We start from the raw sequence: 20,721 nt of genomic DNA on the forward strand, positions 1-20,721 counted from the left end.
TGCCTTCGAGATGTCTATTGAAAGCCCAATCAACAACATCTTAGTCTCGTCCGAGGTATAACTCCTAAAAAAAGACCTCAAAGACAAGTCTCAACGTACACTACGTTTCTATTTTAATATCTCTCTGAAAGTTGCATATCTTTCCACCTGACAAATATAGTTAAGAACTAAAAATAGCAGCTACATTTAAGGTCCAGCGGGGCCCTCGCTCGTTAGGGACGGACCATTATTTTTTGAGGGGGGAGGGTTCGGCGATTTCGAAAAAGTTCCTGCACAGTACAACTGGAAAAAAATCGTGCAAGGGAAGCCATGGGGAAAAAATCAAGAACAAGCATTCTACTATTCAGGTCCTGTTTTTGACGTTAAAGAAAAATTGTTGCACAAGCTATTGCCCACCAAAAAAACAATCATATACAGCTTAAAGGTGAGAAAAAAAAAATCATGCCCCCAAAAATTGCCTACCCCGCCCCCCCCCCGCCTTAAAAAAATAAAAACAAAATGGTCCGTCCCTTAATAGATTACAGTTATTAAAAAAATATTTCTCATTCTCTGAATTTTTACCATAGATTCCGCTAAAAAATTTCTGTTACACTTAAAGGTTGTTGCGTCTTACTGTGAACCGTTGACGAGGATTTTTCAAGGTGTTGTAGTAAACACGGCAGAAAATGCAATTTTGTGTCCAAGTCTTCGGCTACATTAGAAAGACAGTGAAATACTTAAACGATTACATAATTTAGTGATAAAAGGTAATCTCTATTGTGCTATGACAGAGGTAAATATCACAATTCAGGACTTATTGAGGTTTTTGGCATTACAGTAAATGAAGAAATGTGTAAACAAAGTTAACAGAGGGGAATGGTTATGAAACCCGACAAAGTTCTTTGTTGTGTGTTTTTGTTCGCTTTTTTGGCCTTGACCGTGCACAAAACACCATAGTTGTTTACTACTGACCGAGGAACTAACCAAAAGAAACGTGTTGGTTTCCTAATTCATGCATAGTGTATGAGTGCAAAACAAAAAATTGTGCACGGTCGTGGACCTTCCACATAAATCTTACCATCTTTGTTTGCTCCCTTGATGTTTGCCGGGCTTCATAACCAGTCCCCTCTATTAGCTATGGTGTAAAATTAGATTTTTTGACCATTAGTCATCTCTACGAAGCGTTGTACAAGTGTTGAAAATCCTCCTCTGTTATGAGACAATAGAATTTACCAAGTTTACCTTCCTCGTGAGTCAATTCCTAAACCTCAAAATCCGCTACAAAACTGCAGCTATTCTTGCTTTCCGAACCCTGGTCACACCCAAGACCATCCGAACCAGTAATAAAGACAACAAAATGTGCTGTTCAAAGCTGTGGACAAGCTACATTCGGGCGTAGGGGCTTCCAAACTGAGAACAACAATTCATATATACTAATACAAGGAAACAATCTTCTCCTTATCGATCGCTTACCACACGTATTATCAAGAATATTCCGAGTACCCATCAGTCCTCGAGGTTTGTAAGTTAATACATACATAATGAGAGCAAGAGTCCTACGATTGAATTGTACGTTAACTCGTTTAAATATTTGTGGTATATATGTCCGTTCGCTAATCCACAGTCGAATTTGAGAAAACAGAAAAATTGACAGAAATCATTCAATTATGGGACCGTGTTCAAGTCGAAGTTCAACATCGTCCGTGACGCCAACCGCACGGGATATAAGAAAGAAATAAATATTGACCTGGCACCATTTTCTCCACAGCAGAAACCGCCAGGCGCTGAAGCGTTATCTGAGGATAGTCACACAATATTTCATCAGTGCATCGTTTAGAAGTCTGTTGTTCGACTTGATTGACAGTTCTAAATCGTCACTACTACAGCTGATGTGCAACAGACATATCCCACACTGCATCACGGTACCAGCCAATATAACTTTTGTACCTAAGAAGAAATAGCACTGTGTCATTCAAAGACAAGGCAATCCTATAACAAGAGCCGCTATTATCCATATACGCGACCAAATACAAAACGAGCCTCCTGAAAACAGGCGCTGTGCAGACCACAAAGGACTTTCCGTAGGCGGCTGTATTCTTGGACCTGTGGCTGATTGATTTAAAACTCAAAGTTTTAAACTGCGCACAGTTTCTCGCTGATCAAAAGGTGGGCGAAGAGAAAAATCAGTCTTTTTTAGAACATAAAATAAGAATATAATTCGGATCTAGATTTAGGGAAATGAGTAAGCTACAAGCAAGAGCTCAGGTCGAAAACCCTTGTGTTCAATTAACAATTCGATGCGAGAATGACCAGGCTGGGCCACTTTAAGACACCGTCCAAACTACGCCGGAGAAATTGGAAAATGCTTTATTCTTCCGGCTAGGCCTTCAGTCACGAAAACGCTATTCACACCTGAGGAATTTGAAAACGCCGGCTTTGCGTCTTAATGTGGACGGAAAACATTTTGAAAACAAAGCTTTTCGTAAGCGATGACGTCACGATAATCACGGTATTCCCCTGTCCAAGTTTTCCTCAAACACAAATGCAAAATGGCCGCTGATTGTTGCGTTTTCAAATTCCTCTGGTGTAGTGTAGACGGTGCCTTATATTAGTACTTCTCACCTATTTGTTCGACCGTGTGAAGTCGTAACTGTTCTTCCGCTGTTTCACAGATGTCTTGACAGTTTTTCAGTGAACTTGATAGTCTCTGCTTCTTTTCAAACGAAGCTTCGGTCCACTTTTGTCCATAGTCTTCCGTGTTTATCGCAAGAGGCCGTAAAATGTCGCTGATGTTCAAAGTGTGATTAAAAAACAAATGCTTTGATGTCCTGTTAGGATCTTTATACGAAATTTTGCCACTAAAGTTCATATGAAGAGCAGGAGATTTGTATTTTAATTCAATTTTGTGCCTCGCCTATAAAGAAACAACTTGGCGTTAGTATGCTGGGCAACCTGCATGTTCACCACCTTGTCTGTTTGTCAAGATGTTTTGATATTATAAAGAAGGCTTACAAGTTGATCTTATATAGTTCAACAATACATGATTCACTGGGAAACCTTATAAAATTACAGCTAAACGTTAGAGGACAAGGGAAAATTATACAATCCGATCTACAGTGCATGTTTGAACAGTTTATTAGAGCGGTTTTCAATTGAGTGTCATAAAAACAAAACCAAACCAAGTACTTACCAATTAGACTACTCAGCCAATCCCAAAGCACAGAAAAACCAAAAACGAAACCAAATTAATTGCCTGATTACTTTCGACACTCAACTGAAAACCGCTCTAAGAGGAATTAATAAACAGATAAGGACACGAAAACAAGCCTTAGGGAAAGCAACAAGAATAACACGGAATTAGAAATTGAACAAAGGGATGATATTCCTACCCATTCGAGAGGACCAATGGATTCATCCTGAAGTTTGTTACTTGTCGACGAATCAAAGGAGCCAATCAGATTGGAGGGTGGTTCTAGCACGCTGCTGACGTCATGGATCGGCGCGTTAGCCTGATTCTGATTGGTCAGGTAAAGAACAAGAACAAGTTCGAGAGGTTTGAAGACTTTCTGAAGAGTAACACGAAGATTGCTATCGAAACAGAGTTCCACAGCTTCTGGAGAATGCTGGAAGTCAACCAAGTCTTCCGGTAAAGAAGCAGATGGTGTGCCTGTGAGCTCTAATCGGTGAATTCGTTCTGTAATATCTTCGTCCAGCAAAGTTGTATTCTGAGTAGACCATTATACAAAAAGATACATTATTCTTAGAGACACAACATTCAAAGTCTTAAACGTTTTCACTTTGCAAAGAAATCGATTTTTATCTCCAGAAATGTCCAAATTATAACGAACTAAAAAATACCTGGGAAATGACATTTTCCCTTAGTGTGAAATTACATTTTAAATTACTTCTCAAACATAATATTTCAAAGAAAAGAGCATCAATTTTATGTCTGAAGACAAGTTTCGAATGTTATTAATCCACCTACAGTTCCAAAGAAGTGAGCACCCTGGAAGGGTTATCTCTACATCTGAAATGTTAAACTGCTTAATAAAAAGATGGACTTTAAACACTTGTATAAAGTTTTTTCAAGCACTTGCTAGTTAAGATACTATTTTGATTTCAAGTGGGAAAAAGTGGCCGCACTGAAATTAGTAACTGAGTTGCACTAACTTTTCCACATAAGAACAATTATCACATAATTAATAGATAACACGAACATATTTATTTTATTCGTTGTATTACTTTTTCTGCCTCATGTGCTTTGGCAAACAAAATGGTGAATTGTTGATTGTGACTACACTTCATACACGGGCAAAATGCGCCGCCTGTCACTTTCATCTTCCACAGATCATCAGATTCCGCGTTCTCGTCCGCCTTTCTTCCCATAATCTACAGGTATTATGTCCATTTTTATGTTCTGATTTCCTCAGTATTCCTCAGTTTTATGTTGGAAAATTCAGTAGTTTGTAAAGCCTAAATAAACCTACAAATTATAGTAGATAAGAATCCCACTCCGAGATGAACTAGCATTGCATGTGAAACAATAAACCTGGTCGACTATAAGCTAATGTAATTTATGGCGATTGAGTAACAGCGAGTTAGTCAGAAGTTATTATTCTGACGGCACGATAGAAGGGATCGCGGGATGTCATGGGACGTCAAGGGACCATTTAGGCTTTTGGCGGAAGATTCAGGTCATTCTAGGTTAGTCAGTCTTCGTGTTCGCCCACCCTTTTGGATTAAGCTTTTGTTTTAACAGCTTGTATAAATGTTTGTATAATGTTCTGGCTTATTGATTTCGCATCCTATCCTGAGGGTCTCCTGCTGCTTCCACATTTTTGGCCACATCTAAAAGGTGGGTTTTAGTGGTTTTTCTCATCTGGAGTAGCACAGGTTCTAATTGTTAGAAGTAATAGCTATAATTGTTAGAAGGGATACATCTGCATCAGATGACTGACTGAAGCATCCTCAATAAACTATTCACATTCAACGTCTCGTGTTAATGTAGTCAGAATTATTTTCACGGAAAACGGCTAAATAAATAAGAAGATATGCCAAACCTCTTGAGCGTTCCCGTAACCAGCCTCACTTGTGTTCATCACCACAGGAGAATCAGAATCAAAAGATTCCCGTGTGCTATTTAACGTTTCATTATCCCTTGGCGGTATTAATTTTGTTGTGTTGTCCAAACGTGAGAGAAGGACATCATTACCGGATGAAGCTTTTTCTTCTCCAATACGAGAAGCTCCAGTGCTCTCAAGATCTAGCAAAAGATCCATGTTCGATTTTCCTGCAGACTTTGAAGCTATGCCTTTTACAGAATGCGATAGATCATCGGCTGATGCAGTCATTCCAGAATTAGCAGCAGTTAACCTTGTTTTCCCAGGGTTTCTAGTTATCCTATTGGCTGCCAAGTGACCTCTGCCTGCAGATGGACGTTGTTTATCTGTGACACCACTGAAGAGCTGAGTGGCTAGTTGTTGTTTGCGGACGTCTTCTTGATCAGTCACAGAAGGACTGGTGCTGACCTAGAGTCGCGAACCCGTACACAATTAAATATACTTTAAAATTACAAAAATGTAGAGAATGACGAATGAGAGTAAGACTATTCCTCTCATTAGAATCTTTTCATAAGGTCGTAACTTCTCAGTTCTACTGCTTGTAACTTTCTCGATACACTTGGAATTTAACCGCTCATTGGAAAGGGGAAAAAAAAACCCTTTGGCGAAAAAAAAAAAAAACAGAAGGCTGCCACATAGATTCTCAGATTCTCTCACCTCAGCTTTCGTTTTAACGACTGTTTGCCTGTCAGACCCAGAGCTCCGCGATGAGGAATCAGACTTACTACTGGACTCCACTGACCCAGACTGCCCTCGATCCCTTACGTAGCCCCCAGGTCCCCACACAGCCTTTCCAGAAAAGAGCTTGTTACTAGGAGGCGACACCTCGATGGTCTTTGCATGGGTTCGGCCTTTCACTTTGGTTTCAATATTCTTACGCTCTTTAGCAGGCTTGGCGGCCTTTGCTTGCTCTTTTATCTCAGGTGCTACAGATGATTGTTGTGGCGGTTTGTTAGAAATTTTCACTGGATTTTCGTAAGGTGTGAACTTAAGGCTCGGTTGGGAATCTGGAACCTCTGAAAGACAAACGGAAACGTGACGCATTAGGGAGCGTGAATAATTTATTAGCGAGAAATAGAAACGATAACTTCTACCTTGCTCAATTCTATTTTCAGTACTTTACATTAGCGGGGATGCGCAAGTTTATTACTTATCTGTACAACGGTATTTAACAAAAAGAGAGTTATCCCCGTTCGTTATTTTGTTCTAGTCAGTCAAGGTAAATAAAGTCTTCTACTAGAACTATTGGACTACAAGACGTTACCAGACAACTGATACATCAAGCTGCCTAATGTACAAAACTCTCTATCCTACAACTTTATTTTATCATAATGCTATTGCCAGCGAACTACAGACCTTTAACTTTTGTGTCGATCTCTCGCTCTCTCATGGGCCTGTATGGAGAAGCTCCATTAGATAGCGCTTCTGATACTAAGTCATCCAAGAAAGACAAGGATTCGTCCACCTGTCAACGCCAAATAAACGCAGAACAATACATACATTCCTTTGTTCATTGGATCTGACTCTTCGGGGGTAGTCTGCACAGTTAAAATTCCTGTGAGTGGGAGAGTCTACTAAGGAGAGGTGCCTACTTACAGAGAGTCTTAAAAAATGAGGTGATTGTAAGTGGCTGGGACGAAGAAACTTCAGAGAGGTGTCCGTTCATGGGAAGTTATGTTGGTATTTTCATTTTTGCCTATGTCCATTTGGGAGAGGTGTCTTCTCATGGTCAGCTATATTGTTAGTTTGGCTGTAACGAAGGCAAGTGACCACTTAAGAGAGATGTCCGCCTAAGGAAGTCCATTAGCACAGATTTAACAACAGCGAGATAAAAAAAACCAAAGTCTCCGTTTGGAGATGTTAGTTGATTATCACGCTCTTTAAAAGTGTTGCGTGACGTAATGCTCCGATAGGAGTCCTTCGTGACGAACAAGTAAGGGCCGAAAAGGAGACTCAAATGACCTATCGCGGGACAAAAATGAAAAGCGACTGAATTGTTTCGAATCCACTCACCTCCAGTTCTTCACAGCAACCATCTAAAGGTAGCACACTTTGCATCAGGAAAACGTTTTGAGAAAGTTCTTGAATTTCTGAACAACGCTGGGAAAAATATAGCACAAGATAGAGGTCTGCCTTTATTACTTTGGCAATAAACCAAGCATGAAATATAACATGGCATCGGTTGGCAAATTCTCACTACTCGGTTACTGACCTGTCTAAGCTCGACATCCGTGCCTGTCACGTGTTCTTCTAACACATTTCTTGTGCCATCATCCAGCTGTCCAATTTGTGACGTCAGCTTTCCAATAGCAGTCACTATCCAGCCCTTGGTACTGGGATCTAAATAATGACAAACGTTGAAATCAGCCAAGATTACACTGCTACATTACATAACAGGAACTCTGTAAGAACATGTATGTAGGAGTGTAGAAAGAGAATCACTTGAGAGGAAGGTGGTTACTCCCACCTTTTTTTTAATAAGAATGTGTTAAAGTTCCCGTAAACCGTATTTTCTTTTTTTTTTTTTTCACTTTTTCACTCGAATTTACACTGCGCGTAAAAAACCTCTGCGAAAAAAAAACTCACACACACACACAATTCAAGGCCACCAACTCGCGACCTTGATTTCACTAATTTTCCAAAAATTTAAAATTTGCCGCCATTTTGGCTGACCCTTCGCATCAGTCTTCTCTCAGTTCTTCTCCCTGTCAAAAGAGCTGTGACGTCAGGAACACGTGGCTTCAGACTGCAATTTACCAGAAAGATGCGTTTCCAAGACAACAAGAAACCAACACTCACTTTTTGCTTTCGTTTTGCAAACAAAACGAGCGCGCAAAGCAGAATTCTTTCTCTTTTTCACATGAACCATCTTAATTAGCGGCGTAGGTGTACCGCAAAAAAACAGAAACTTTAAAACACAGTGATAAGAAATGACGTTTCGTTCACATCTCAGTTTTCTTTTCCTTCGTCGGGTGATGTGCAGATTTAGGCGAAAAAGTAAAAAAAACGAAAACAAACAAACAATATGGGCACTTTCAGGAAGCGTAAAAGGTAACCTCTGGTTTTACATAAATAAAAACGTACAAGATAGTTCGCTACGATCATAGCTCGCAAAAGTTTAGTCAAGAACATGTGAAGTTTCTGTTCATACCTTCGAACTTCCTTTCCAGCAACGAGAAAAGTTGTTCAAGAATGACTCGCGGCTCGTATTCGGAAGCTGCGTATGAATATTCTCCCAACACCTTCAAAGAGGATGGATTAATACGAAGTGTTAAATTCGTTTAAATACTTTTTAAAAATACTTTTCTAAATTCGGGCGGTAGTAAATAAATAAGAAAGATGTAACGTTCATGACGTCACAAGTGTGGGACAAAGAGCCCTGCATATTGGCAGAGTTCTGTTTTATTTTTTGGCATGTTTATGAGCCAGGGCGCGGTCGAGGTCCATAACCATAAGGTCCATTTTATCTTTACTTTCCTTACAAAATAACCTAATAGTTCCCTTAGTTCAAGATTCAACTCACCCAGCAAATAACCCAAACCAGAATATCCGGTAAAACAGGTTTTTCAAGAAGGTCGATGTAGGACAATACAGCAAATCGGCGGGTTTCATTATCAAGTTCCTCATCATCATTTCCTGTGGATTTAAGAAAGGCGAGACATCTGCTGGCGATTAAATATTACATAACGCAGTTTGCCCGCCAGTTTTACGCTCCCCTTGCGCTAACGCTTATCATGCACTATTAAAGGTTTTATTCAATAAACACCTGATCAACCTATTTTTTTTAACTATTCAAAATATATTTTTTTTCCTTCATTGGATGCAAATATTCCAGACGCAGCCGAAACGTTTTTCAGTAACAAGAAACCGCAAAGTTTCTGATTGCTATTGGCTACGAAAAATATCCGAATTGTAGCAACCACAAAGCGTTTCCTATGCCAAAGGCCATGACGAGTCTCTGCATGTTGCTATCCCCGGGGAGTTTCTAAATGCTTGTTGGCACCAAGAGTTTCTGAACGATACCGGCCCAAGCAGTTCGCGATTGATATTTGCTAATTGTATAGGACATCAGAGAGGTCCACAAACAAAGTCAGAGTTAAAACTCAAACCTGAACAATCATTTCTGTGGTGAGCATATACTGAAATGAAAAGAACTTAGCATAGCGCACCTTCAGCTAAGAGCCGCATCAAGTTGTGTGCCACACCCTCTCTGACGAGCGATCCACCAAGCTCAAACACCTCATTGATAGTCAGAATGTACCACGAGTTGTCTGGCGCATATTTGACAGTCATGTCAAGGGTTCATTACTTATTAACGGAATAATTATTGAAATAATAAGGCGGGCTTAACGCAGAGTGCGTTTGTTGAATATTCTGGCCCGGGTCGTGGTTGGTTCGTTCGTACGTCCACTCGTTCGTTCGTTCGTTCGTTCGTTCGTTCGCTCGCTCGCTCGCTCGCTCGCTCGCTCGCTCGCTCGCTCGTTCGCTCGTTCGCTCGTTCGCTCGTTCGCTCGTTCGCTCGTTCGCTCGTTCGCTCGTTCGCTCGTTCGCTCGTTCGCTCGTTCGCTCGTTCGCTCGTTCGCTCGTTCGCTCGTTCGCTCGTTCGCTCGTTCGCTCGTTCGCTCGTTCGCTCGTTCGCTCGTTCGCTCGTTCGCTCGTTCGCTCGTTCGCTCGTTCGTTCGTTCGTTCGTTCGCTTCTTCATTCGTTCGTACTTTCGTTCGGTCGGTCTTTCGTTCATTCGTTCGTTCGCTCGCTCGCTCGTTGGTTGGTTGGTTGGTTCGTTCACTGGTTGGTTGGTTGGTTGGTTCGTTCCTAACCTTGGAGACCCAGTTGACACGAATATGTACAAACATATAAAATCTACACATATTTTTGTTTAAGTATGGAAGTTGACGAATTAAAGGATATCTTTCAGCAAGCTCGGTTATCCTATCGACCAGTTCTGTTCTGAAATACGCATCTGTTGTGGATTTGAGATACGACAGCAGTTTATCACAAACTGTTTCCACATTCGCAGCATTTGTTATATGGCATAACAGATCCAATGTCTGGGATCAATCAAGAGAAAACATGAGATACATAAAAACAACACCATATTAAATGATACTGAGTTAAGGAATTCTGTCCAAGCTTCACAACTTACTGATGATAACTACCTTCACATGCACAGTAGTATGTGACTAGTAAAGGCAACGTTAAAGAGATGACGTAAAGAAAAAGGAAGTGAAAAACAGAAGGAATTGCCACATAATTATGGAAATAATAGGTGCCCATTGAGTTCAAATTGCGTGCAGATGACGTTGATCAACTTCAAATCCATGCCACCCTTATGTAGCTACATACACTGTAGCTACAACTTCATGTACATAACTAGTATTGCTAAGTTGTACATACCTTTCTTTTCAGTGTCTCATCTGGATCATTGAGGCAGTCAATGACAATCCGCTGGTAGGCAGGTTCCATGACAAATCCACCGCCCATTTGGATCAGAGATGTTAATGAATTGATGCCTATGGAATACCGAGAGAGGAACTTTACTTTGTCAGTGTCCATAACAAACTCATGGAATTACTACATGAACATTACCCTAACAAAATGGGTGTAACAAATTGATGAATTTGACCAACGATATCAAGCAGTGTTACGAGAACTGCACACGAAGATCAAAATGATCAAAATGATCTCAACCGTTCCTAACCAATACCAGACATTTCCTGAAAATGGTCGAAGGTTGCTAAAAGGGTTCTCACTATTTCCGAAAAATTTGAAGGTTAATGCATGTCGAGTATTCTAAAGAATTGTTATCGAAAATGCTATAGTATGTGTTACAGACTTTGGATTCAACGGAAAAGCATGTATTGAATATTTCTTTTTACGAACTAATCCGACGGCTAGAAGAGCCGTTGCATTTTCGGTAGTACCGTACGCAATCTTTTGATTTTCGCCAGTTTTCCTAGACTAAATAATTTATTAAAAAGAGTTTGGAATACGATAGGATATGGTGAAGACAACTTGAAACATAACCTCCCTACGGAAGTAATCAGGAACTTCAGTATTCTTCGGTCAGTAATACGGGTAATGTTCCGAAAATGATCTAATACGGCCAAATGCACTCTAGACAATATCTGTAAGTCTTCGATAAGTAGTTGATCATCACTGAAAAACGGTCGAATGTACAATACAACAGGCCATATTTGTATTCTCGGTACTGGACTGGAACTAGCTGAGGCTAATAAGGGGAGTATTTTGAAATGCAAATGACATTGATGATATTGGCCCGCATGAGCCTCCATTGCAAGCTTGTTCCGGTCCAATTCCGAGAAGTTAAGTTTAATACTAAAAGAGGAATTGAATTAAAGTGGTATTAAAATGGCCATGCAGTGCTTTCGTACCTTTTTGACATTCTCAGGGTGTTTATCAGCTGAGTTCAGTTGAGCTATCGTTCGTACAAGTATTTCGGCGAGACCGATCAGGCCAAAATACGAGACCAAACGAGTCTGATATGCAGCAGAAGTTTGTGAAAAAGCCACCATTACGGCATTAGGGATCCACAGTACTTAGAATTTGGCCAAAATTCCGGCATTAAGAGGTTGGTGATGTTGCAGAAAATCAGGGCGGTAAACAAGGCTTCTGATTAGTCAATTCCGATTTTGGATATGGTAAACCACAAATATCAAACATGACATTTTCCTAGTACAGCTGTAGACAATAAAAAATTGTCAAATACTTATGAAAAATAGTTCGTGGCAACTCTGACACAGGGTTTCGTCTAAGCCAAGAGGTTCTTCGGATACCTTTCAGAATTCAACATCAAACTCGTAAACGTACGGTTTGAAGGCCAGACTGCTAGCATCTTGAATTTGTGAAAGGGACTTTGAGCGCCATTCTCAGAGGGTGTGCTATTGAATTCTGAAAGGTCCCTGAAAAGTCTCTTGGCCGAGACGACACGCCGAGTCGGACTTGCCACGAACAAACGGTTAGAATAGCTACAATATTCATGTGAAAATCCACGTGAATGATGGATGGTAGGAAAAAAAAAAAACACTTGAACCACTTACCCAAGTATTTGATGTCATTACTTTTGGCCACAAGAAATACGCCCACACACCTAGCGGCCTTGTCTATAAGACCCTTGTCAGGATAAATGCTTGTAATTGTCCTTGTACACTCATAAGCAACAGCTAAAGATAACAACCATGAAAAGAATCGGATTGACGTACCTTTTAAGAGCTCTATCGGCCAGGAGCTAATTTCCTTTACATTTCAAATCAAATAGACACTTTTAAATTTGCTTGCTTGCACTGTTCATTTTCCAGCACTACATGTTTGATACGTTACATACAGCTCAAAACAAGTAGAATCATACAAATTATTCCGGTTAGCAATTGACGAATAAGCATCACTCTGTACATTTGTCTTTGAGCCGCATGTAGCGCCTCGCTGGCTATATTATAATCATCTCATATCTAACAAGCGCGAGCGAAATCATTGTTTTATTAAAAACGCCCCAAGATATAGAAAACTAAAATATAATAAAGATGAAAAAAACTCCAAAAAGTCACGCGTACGCTTCCCATATTTGAAGAGCGTGGTATATATTGGCTCACATTCCATAATGGCTAAGCCAATGAAAAACTCTTGAACTGCGTTATGCAATCATCCAGTTTTTAATACAGGCACAGGGAATTATAGCGTCGCATACTCTTTTTCTATCATTATTAACGCCCAAGTCGCTAGTGGAGGGAAGGTGCCTACGAAGCCCGGGGGCTGCAACCGCAGTCACATCCCCAAGGCGCTAGAACACCCGACTGGCCTGCCCAACCAGCAACCAAGCCACGAGCCCCCCGCGCCAAGCTCCCTACAGGCACCCGTCACACTCAAGCCAGATGGCACTGGTGGAAAAAAAAAAAGAAATGCTGAAAAGAAGGGGGGGGGGGGGGGGGGAATAGGGAGGGAACGCCGAGAACCGCTAAACTATAATTCAATCCACAACGCCACACTAACAGAGCGATGAACACACTGCGAGCACATGGGACGACAACACATGTACTAACCAAAAATACCAATGCCAGCCCTTAGGGCTCTCACGACCATATGGCTGTTGCAAACGCTACAGAACGCACAAAACGCTAAACAAACGCTAACAGATGGCCAAGGCACTAACAAACGCCTACAAAAACGCTACTGACCAGACTCGCTCCTGGTCATAAACTATGTAAAATTTCATTGAACTATATCAAACGCTACAGAACGCATCAAACACTAACCAAACGCTCACAGACGGCCGAGACACTAACAACCGCCTACAAAAACGCTACAGACAAGACTAGCTCCTAGTCGTTAACTATGTTAAATTTCATTTAACTATATTTAAAAATTTAGTATTCAGGCGATGTTAAGGGGTTAAATTGTTTGCCATGGTTCCTGATTAAAGGTAGCTTACTTAATATGCAATTTCTCAGACCCACCATAACTTATAAGAGAGTTGGTATTTAGCTTTGACAAAGTCTTTCCCAGCACTGGGTAAATTTTCTTGCTTGATCTGCAAAAGAAAAAAAAAAATACAACGCTACACTGTACACGGTGCTAATAACATACAACAAAGTTCAGGAAGAAGACGATTTGTACAACTGCATAGATGTCCTGCAAGTTATTGGTTTCTATATGTTTAGAGCATGCACTGAGATTGATTTCAGACCTATATCCCTCGATGCTCACAATGGAAACTGGGGTTGACGTAAAGAAATCTAAAACAGTGTTTAACGCTTCTTGTTCCTTCTTACCCTCTGTCTAAGCTAGATAAGTTTACTTTCATTTTTTCCCTCGTGTTAAGTCATAAATTGTCCCTACAGAGTAACAATATTCATTCGTCAGCAGCCACTTCTCTTACTTTTGATCATCTGCTCCAAGTAATGCCAATATTCTCAGAAGCTTCATCTGTATCCAAGGGGATGCTACTCCATGATAATCATAGTCCTTTGCTATTTTGCCTTCTAGTATCATAGTCTGCTGGTTGACAAATCCAAGCAGAAGGTCCTTGTATCCAGCAGGGTTGGCCTGTTGGTGAGATGTATAGCTTACACTGTAATCGTGCAGACTGTGGCTTTGGCTATTATTGATTAGAGATAACTGATTGATGGAATTGTGCAATCTTGCTTCGTGTAGCCCATGAAAAATCCAGCAGCATTGTACACTGTACACTGTGCACTGTACGCATACAATCCAAATCTTTTTGATCTCGTCTTATTATTATTACACTTTCTTCTGTTGTCCTGAATTCTGGTTATTTCATTGCAGCTACTTGTAGTTTCAAAATGTACATGTAAATGTCTGCCATCTTACTACATCACACTACATATTCATGGCTTAGGTGCCACACAGCTACATTGTAGATTCAAGTTGAATACTATGTCATGGCATAGAGATGTTCAGAAATCTGTGTCCCCAGTGCATCTGATTCAAAGTGCAGCATGAGTACCCCAGTAATGCACAGCGTGATTAGGGCTAACAGTGTCAGTCTCAGATCTCTCTCACACCAAGGTACGTGAAGGTAGGATCAGAAATTGCTATTCCCGTTTGCAAAGAAAGTTGTGACCAGAAGCCAGGGACTAGCCTGCAAGCAAGCTCACCGTTGAGTCCCACACGCAAAGGGTGAAGACCTAGTCAGCAAAAGCAGTGATCAGGTGGGAGGAGTCTGGTGCAGAAGCGCCAAGAAAGTGTGCTATTGCTCGCAAGCTAACCAGGGACAAGTGAATTTTACAGTTGGTTTGATTCTATCTGTTGTGGAAAACCTGGGCATTATTTTGACAATAAAGAGCAGATTCTAGTCTACTGTACAAGACTGCTTGTACACTGTACATGTACATGTAGCTTTTACAATAAACTGCATACCTTAATCAATTCATAGAAGATATGCAGTGATGACGACATAACCCCGGGATCATTATCACCAACACTTTTCTTCGCAAGTTCTCTCACATCTGGAATAGCTGATGGGTTTTTTATGTAGAGACTGTGTAATGCCATCACTGCCTTCTTACGCACAATATCCCTGATTTAAAACAACATAAAAAATATAAACACACAGTCACAACAATATTTGAAAAACTCTATTTAACATCAACGCTGAACCTGCATGATTATATTGTACCTCAGGACTGTCTTAAGCTTAATTTACAGTTTTACACTATATGGCTACAGGTGAGCAAAACAGTCATGATTCTTTTGTGCAAAAAGGACATCCTGACATCGAGTCCTAAACAAATCTTAAATTTCCATGCATAAATATGTCAAAAGTGTTGTCATAGTGTAGCAGCTGATATTGTTTTGGTGTAGAGGCATTGTTTCTGTTGTTTGTCTTATTGACCGTCCCATTGAAAGGTGTCAAGCAATTCACATGACACTTTGATGGAGCTGCTAACCAACCCCTATTACCTCCCAGTGAGTGGCTTAAGTCAGAAGTGCACTAAATTGCAATTACTTGGAATACCTGTGGTTCATAGAGTGACAAAACAATTTGTATTTCATTAAAAGTGATTCTATTTAAAAAAAGAAGGAGTATAAAAAATTTCTCAAACTTTATCGACTTGGTAATCGTGTTATATGTATATTAGAAAAATGGAATAAAAAATGGGGGTCACCAGGCTCATTTTTGCTAAAAATGGACAGCCTTAATAAAGCACTTTTGCAACTGACTAGGTTGTCATTACTTAACCTTAGTTAGCAGAAAGGAGCACTGGAAATTCTAAGAAACGTACTTATTGGATTAATTTATTAGAGAAATTAAAAACAAAATAGAGCCTGAACTTACTTGAGCCATGTGTTAGTTAAACAAGAGTTATGATTACATTACAAACTTAAGAATTCTCTGCATGCGCACATATCCAGCACTCCTTAAAGATGTGCTCTTTAGAGCATTAAAATAAAAATGTTTTAAAGTAGAATTTTAAACTTTTCTTCAAATCGTGATATATCGTAGATAACCTCAAGTAAGTTAAATTCTTGCATTGAAAAGTGGGGGTCACTGTATTTATTTCGCTGTCGAGCTTGGCTTGAGAAAAATCTCTACATTGTGTACGCTCACTCCGCCACACACATGTGCGTGCCAATGACGCAAAAATTGTGCACAGCAGGGATGTGCAATGCAATACTGAGGAATCATCTTGCGTACTCAGGTTCCTTGGCAAAACACAAATCCAGAAAAGAATATGGGATAAGTGGGAATTTATGCAAGGCAATGGTAAGAGAAGCTGAACATTATGGACTCACTGTAGTTGTCTTTTGATTCAGTAAACCCGTTGTGAGTTCTACTTTAATTTACTAGATTCAAATGCAAAAGTCCAACTCATCAGTCTTGCCTGTATAGTGACAAGAAAATAATGTGCCATCAGACATCTCTCTCCTCTCCAGAAATATTTATTATCAAACTCTCAATTCGAGCAGTGCTTACCCATGCATTGGACACTGAATGAAACATGACTGCATTGCTGTTTTGCATACATGGGTTTATAAATAGAAGTTCTGCATTAATATTTACAATCAAAAAGGAAAGTGCCTATGGAGTTCATGGGTTGAACTACAGTAAAAACGCCAAGTTTTTAAATCCAACAAACTGCTCAAGAATTCATTCTTGATTGGTGCAGAACTACATGTAATTTTACCGTTAAGTTGAAAAATACAAAAACAAAACAAAACAAAACCAACCTTTTGGACCCAACTAATTCCAGAACTTGTGGTAGCAATGCAGGCATCATATCTTTGTTGATCAACTTGCAAACAGCTGTCAAAGCACAACATACCTCCATGACATTTGTGCTGCGTAAATCCTGAAATCAATAATAAATTCACTGCTTGCAGTTTATAATTAAGCAGGCTAATACGCTACATGTATGTGCAAATTGTTCTGCATTATAAGAATCTGTTTATTACTGCTAAAAGGATGTGAATAATTAGAGAGCTCAAATACTGTGATAAACCTCAGATCATTATAATTACAAAAAAATGCCCAGACACAAACCTTTTGAAGTGTGTTAATCAGTAGCACAATCAGTTCATGGTTTTCATGAAGAAACAATGACACAGCCAGGTAACCTGTGATCCAAAGACAATGCTCTCTGAATATAACTTTTATTTAATATATAATTATATAGTTTTTGTTTCTAATCTCGTTTCCCTTATCTAGAATAATTTTTGTGCTGCAACATTGTGGAGGTCCTACCAAAAGAATGTCCTGTTTGAACGTAAAGGATACTACATGTGTAAGGTCAGAATAGCCAGGCGGCAAATCACTGATGAACACCACCCCTCTAGGGGCTCCCCCAACAAGAAAACTATAAATCAGTTTTGTCCCCACAAGCAGATCCCCATGGGAGTAGTTAGGGGGTCCTGGGGTGCCTGTGACCCCCTTTTTGTAAGCCTCTTTTAAGCAAACAGGTGGCGAAAACAACATGACAATCTGGTGAGTACCCTTACTTTGATGCAGTGTGATCCCCCTCCCTTGAAAACTCCTGGCTACGTCCCTGATCCCCAAAAAATTCAACTGATATGGAGAAGCCCCTATCCAAGAAACATTGTACTAATTATTTTTAATCATTTATATTAAGAACGTAAAAGGTAACAATAACTATACAAGCAGTCACTTACCAACCCTTTTGTCTAAAATATTTGGCTGTTGTGCAAACTTGATGGCTTCTACATAACCAATTGATGCATCATGACCCAGCATTTCACAGTAGATTAGACGGACAAGGTATTCTCGCATTTGTTTCTGGAAAGCAAGGAAACATTTAATACTGCAACAATTGTTTTGTAACATGAATTTGTACATAACTATGTGCTGGCTGCTCGGATTTCAATATATTAAATATAAATTAGCGAGGTTTGAAAAACTGAAAACAGTCTGTAAGTTCAAGATCACAACAGATCATGGGCTACATATGCTATACAGACATGTACCCTTCCCCTGCCAGAAAAGCAAGCAAACTTGTACAACAGCTTCAATGTTATTTTCTAAATTAAATCATCGGTTTGAACATCATCTGATCAAAGAGAGATAACAGCCCAGTGACAAAACAACTTAATTGCATAATTAAGTCATGTGCTTTTCACACTGCCTTACTGTGGAAGTGTCCCGTTGGGTAAGCTTCTCTTTCAACACAACCAGCTCCTTCCTGGCAATTCGGTCCTCTTCCTGGAAGAAAAACATGAAACAGCTGACTTAAGTCACCATTCTAATCAATAGCATTATTGTTACCAGTGCAAGGACAGGTCAACTTTCAACTTGGTCAGTACTGTAAGTTTACGGACCATGTTTTTTCAATTTCAATTTATGGCCTAAGCGTGAAGTGAACAGACCATAAATTAAAGGGGAAAAATTGAGGATCCGTAACTTACTGTACTGATCAAGAAGACAAGGTTAGTAAGATATTTACTATATCTCTACTGTGTGTCTGACAGGTTTGGGAACAGTCTATTGACGCAGAATGGCATCAAACTTCTGATGTTCATCGAATGCAAAACAAGTCAATTTAAAATCATTAAGTTGTTCACAGGTTTAAATACACAACTTAAAATATATGAAAGTTTTAAACTTTTACTTGCGATAAGAGTTAAGAACACTTAGCGATAAATCATGAAATAAGACATTTTGACAACAAAAACAGAATTAAATCTTAGCGGACCGTACAATGTAATACGGCCCGCTAAATTGACCAATCACAACGTGCGTAGTAACTGAGAGATATAATAAATGAGAATTACCAACGATTGATTAACTAATCAGAACATTTAATTCCCAGACAATCCGGGCACGCAATTATTATTATGCAACGGTAAAAACAAAGAAGCCTTTCCCCCACTTTGTTTTTCTTCCGGCTCTCTTTTTTTTCGGCGGAGAGTGGGCAGCTCTGCAGAGGTCAAGGCTCGTTAAGCCAAATATTCGGCTCGAGAATAATGGTAGCCGACGATTTACACAGCAATTCGTAAAATGAAACCATACAGTTACCAATCAAACTTGCCTGTTTTGACTTGGCTTCTCCAATAGCTCTCACTAAACTTTCAAACGCTCGTGAACTACTGGAGTTTGGTCCGTAGTACCCGGTGATAAAGCTAGGCAGATTTGCCGAGCCTTTGGAAGTCATGATCTCTTCCTACTTTTTGTGGCACTTTTTATACATTTAACCCGTCGCCATTTTGTTTTTTGGATTTTACAGGAGTTTGCCGCTGACCGAACGTTCCCGGAAAATCCATCCAAGTGGCGCGCAAGCACAGGCAGCCCAAGGTCAACGATGCGAACGATTTACAGAGTTGGTAACAGAAATTCGCATGACGCTGTTATGTAGAAATAAACTTCACTCATCTCAACATAAGGTTTTCTTTGTGTCTTTTATGTAATATAGACACAAATCGTGTCTATTTAAGACGGGTTTGTGACCTACGATACAGTCCACTTTTTTAATTTCGTTTGTCTCTTGTAAGGATCAGTTTTCCAATTTTATTATACTTTGCGCTCCTGGAGTAAACGCATCAATCCATGACAACTGACTCAACTTTCGCGACTCGTTGACCTTACTTTTTGCTTGAATTGCCTATTGCCAAGAGCATGCAGTGAGGAGATGATACTGTCGCATTAGAGATCTTTTCCTTGCTTTTCAAACAAAAAAAAAAACAAAAAAAAACAAAAACAAATAAACAACCCAAAATGACCATGCTAGCTCAGGATCCAGCAACACTAAAACTCGGTCAAACGTGATTAAAAGGAATCGGTGTAAAATTTGAAGTAAATTATATCGCAACCGATTTCTGAGGGGTTTTTAGAGTAAATGGTGAATGAGAAGGTATTCGTGTTCCTGTTTATTATGTCAATATGAAAGAAGATGTCAACAGGAGAAATCGTTTCTAACCGAGACTCTATCCGTAAGGCCAGGGAAGCTTTTTTAATTAAAAAAGGCAGAACAATTGATCCTAATGGTCTGAACATCCGCGAAGAAACATATTAATTGTTTCCATTTGTTTTCTTTTATTATGTTCTTTTATCATGTTATTTTATTTTACCGTATACTTATCTTCAATTTACACTATCAATTACTTTTGCGTATTGCCGGTATTACGTAAATATCGGCTACATAAAAACACGCACCAATGTAAAATCTTCCATTGTACCTGAAGAAGGCTGGTTTGGCCAGCCGAAATATCGTACACCTTCAAAAAATCATTCTACGTTGTGTCGGTTTTTGCTTTTGTATTCTTACATGTAATATCCTTACTCACTATCTTTTTAACTTTTATAGGAAGGGAAAGGGGAATTTTTGGATGAAATTTCAAATCCATAAACGAATCTTGCAGCGATAGTACTTTTTGAGTAGCTGATGTTATCGAACAGTTTATTTGTGACTAATTCCGTAAGAACACTAAAAAACGTGAAGGACGGAAACGAAAACCTCTTTCTAGGGCGTTCATGAGTACATTTAAAGTACAGTTTTGTCTCTCCAAAAAGAATTCAATGATCCTTTCTCCAGCCTTTTTTTTTCAAAATCGACTTTTTTTGACCTGAGTGTTGAAAGCTGCTAATTAGATTTTGTCCAAAAGAGCAATGAAACAGGCAGAAATTATAAATATAAACAT

The 20,721-nt window shown here is 39.6% G+C and overlaps 1 protein-coding gene across 1 annotated transcript; it reads right to left on the bottom strand.

The window, feature by feature from the left end:
- Window positions 1–96: 96 nt before the first annotated feature.
- LOC110053600 (uncharacterized) lies at window positions 97–19,808 on the bottom strand. The gene is made up of 22 exons (XM_020759851.2): window positions 19,116–19,808; window positions 18,218–18,289; window positions 17,743–17,866; window positions 17,117–17,190; window positions 16,804–16,925; window positions 14,992–15,151; window positions 13,991–14,157; window positions 13,569–13,642; window positions 12,159–12,281; window positions 10,495–10,610; window positions 10,009–10,148; window positions 9,269–9,381; window positions 8,623–8,735; window positions 8,251–8,341; window positions 7,312–7,439; window positions 7,113–7,199; window positions 6,456–6,564; window positions 5,757–6,115; window positions 5,040–5,507; window positions 3,369–3,704; window positions 2,602–2,893; window positions 97–1,926 (listed from the first exon to the last, which is right to left on the bottom strand). Exons 1-22 carry the CDS (start codon window positions 19,236–19,238, stop codon window positions 1,772–1,774), a joined length of 3,546 nt encoding a protein of 1,181 aa, XP_020615510.1. The 5' UTR covers window positions 19,239–19,808; the 3' UTR covers window positions 97–1,771.
- Between the last annotated feature and the right edge of the window lie 913 nt (window positions 19,809–20,721).

Source organism: Orbicella faveolata, unplaced genomic scaffold (genome assembly GCF_042242905.1).
Source record: "Orbicella faveolata isolate gen_17 unplaced genomic scaffold, um_ofav_v1 contig_1, whole genome shotgun sequence".
NCBI lineage: Eukaryota > Metazoa > Cnidaria > Anthozoa > Scleractinia > Merulinidae > Orbicella > Orbicella faveolata.

Coding starts and splice junctions, on each gene's coding strand:
- LOC110053600 (XM_020759851.2), bottom strand. CDS start 19,238: ATGACTTCCAAAGGCTCGGCAAATCTGCCTAGCTTTATCACCGGGTAC. Junction 15,152..16,803: donor GAATTAGTTGGGTCCAAAAG/GTTGGTTTTGTT, acceptor GTTTTAAATCAG/GGATATTGTGCGTAAGAAGG. Junction 14,158..14,991: donor TCTTCTATGAATTGATTAAG/GTATGCAGTTTA, acceptor TCTCACCAACAG/GCCAACCCTGCTGGATACAA.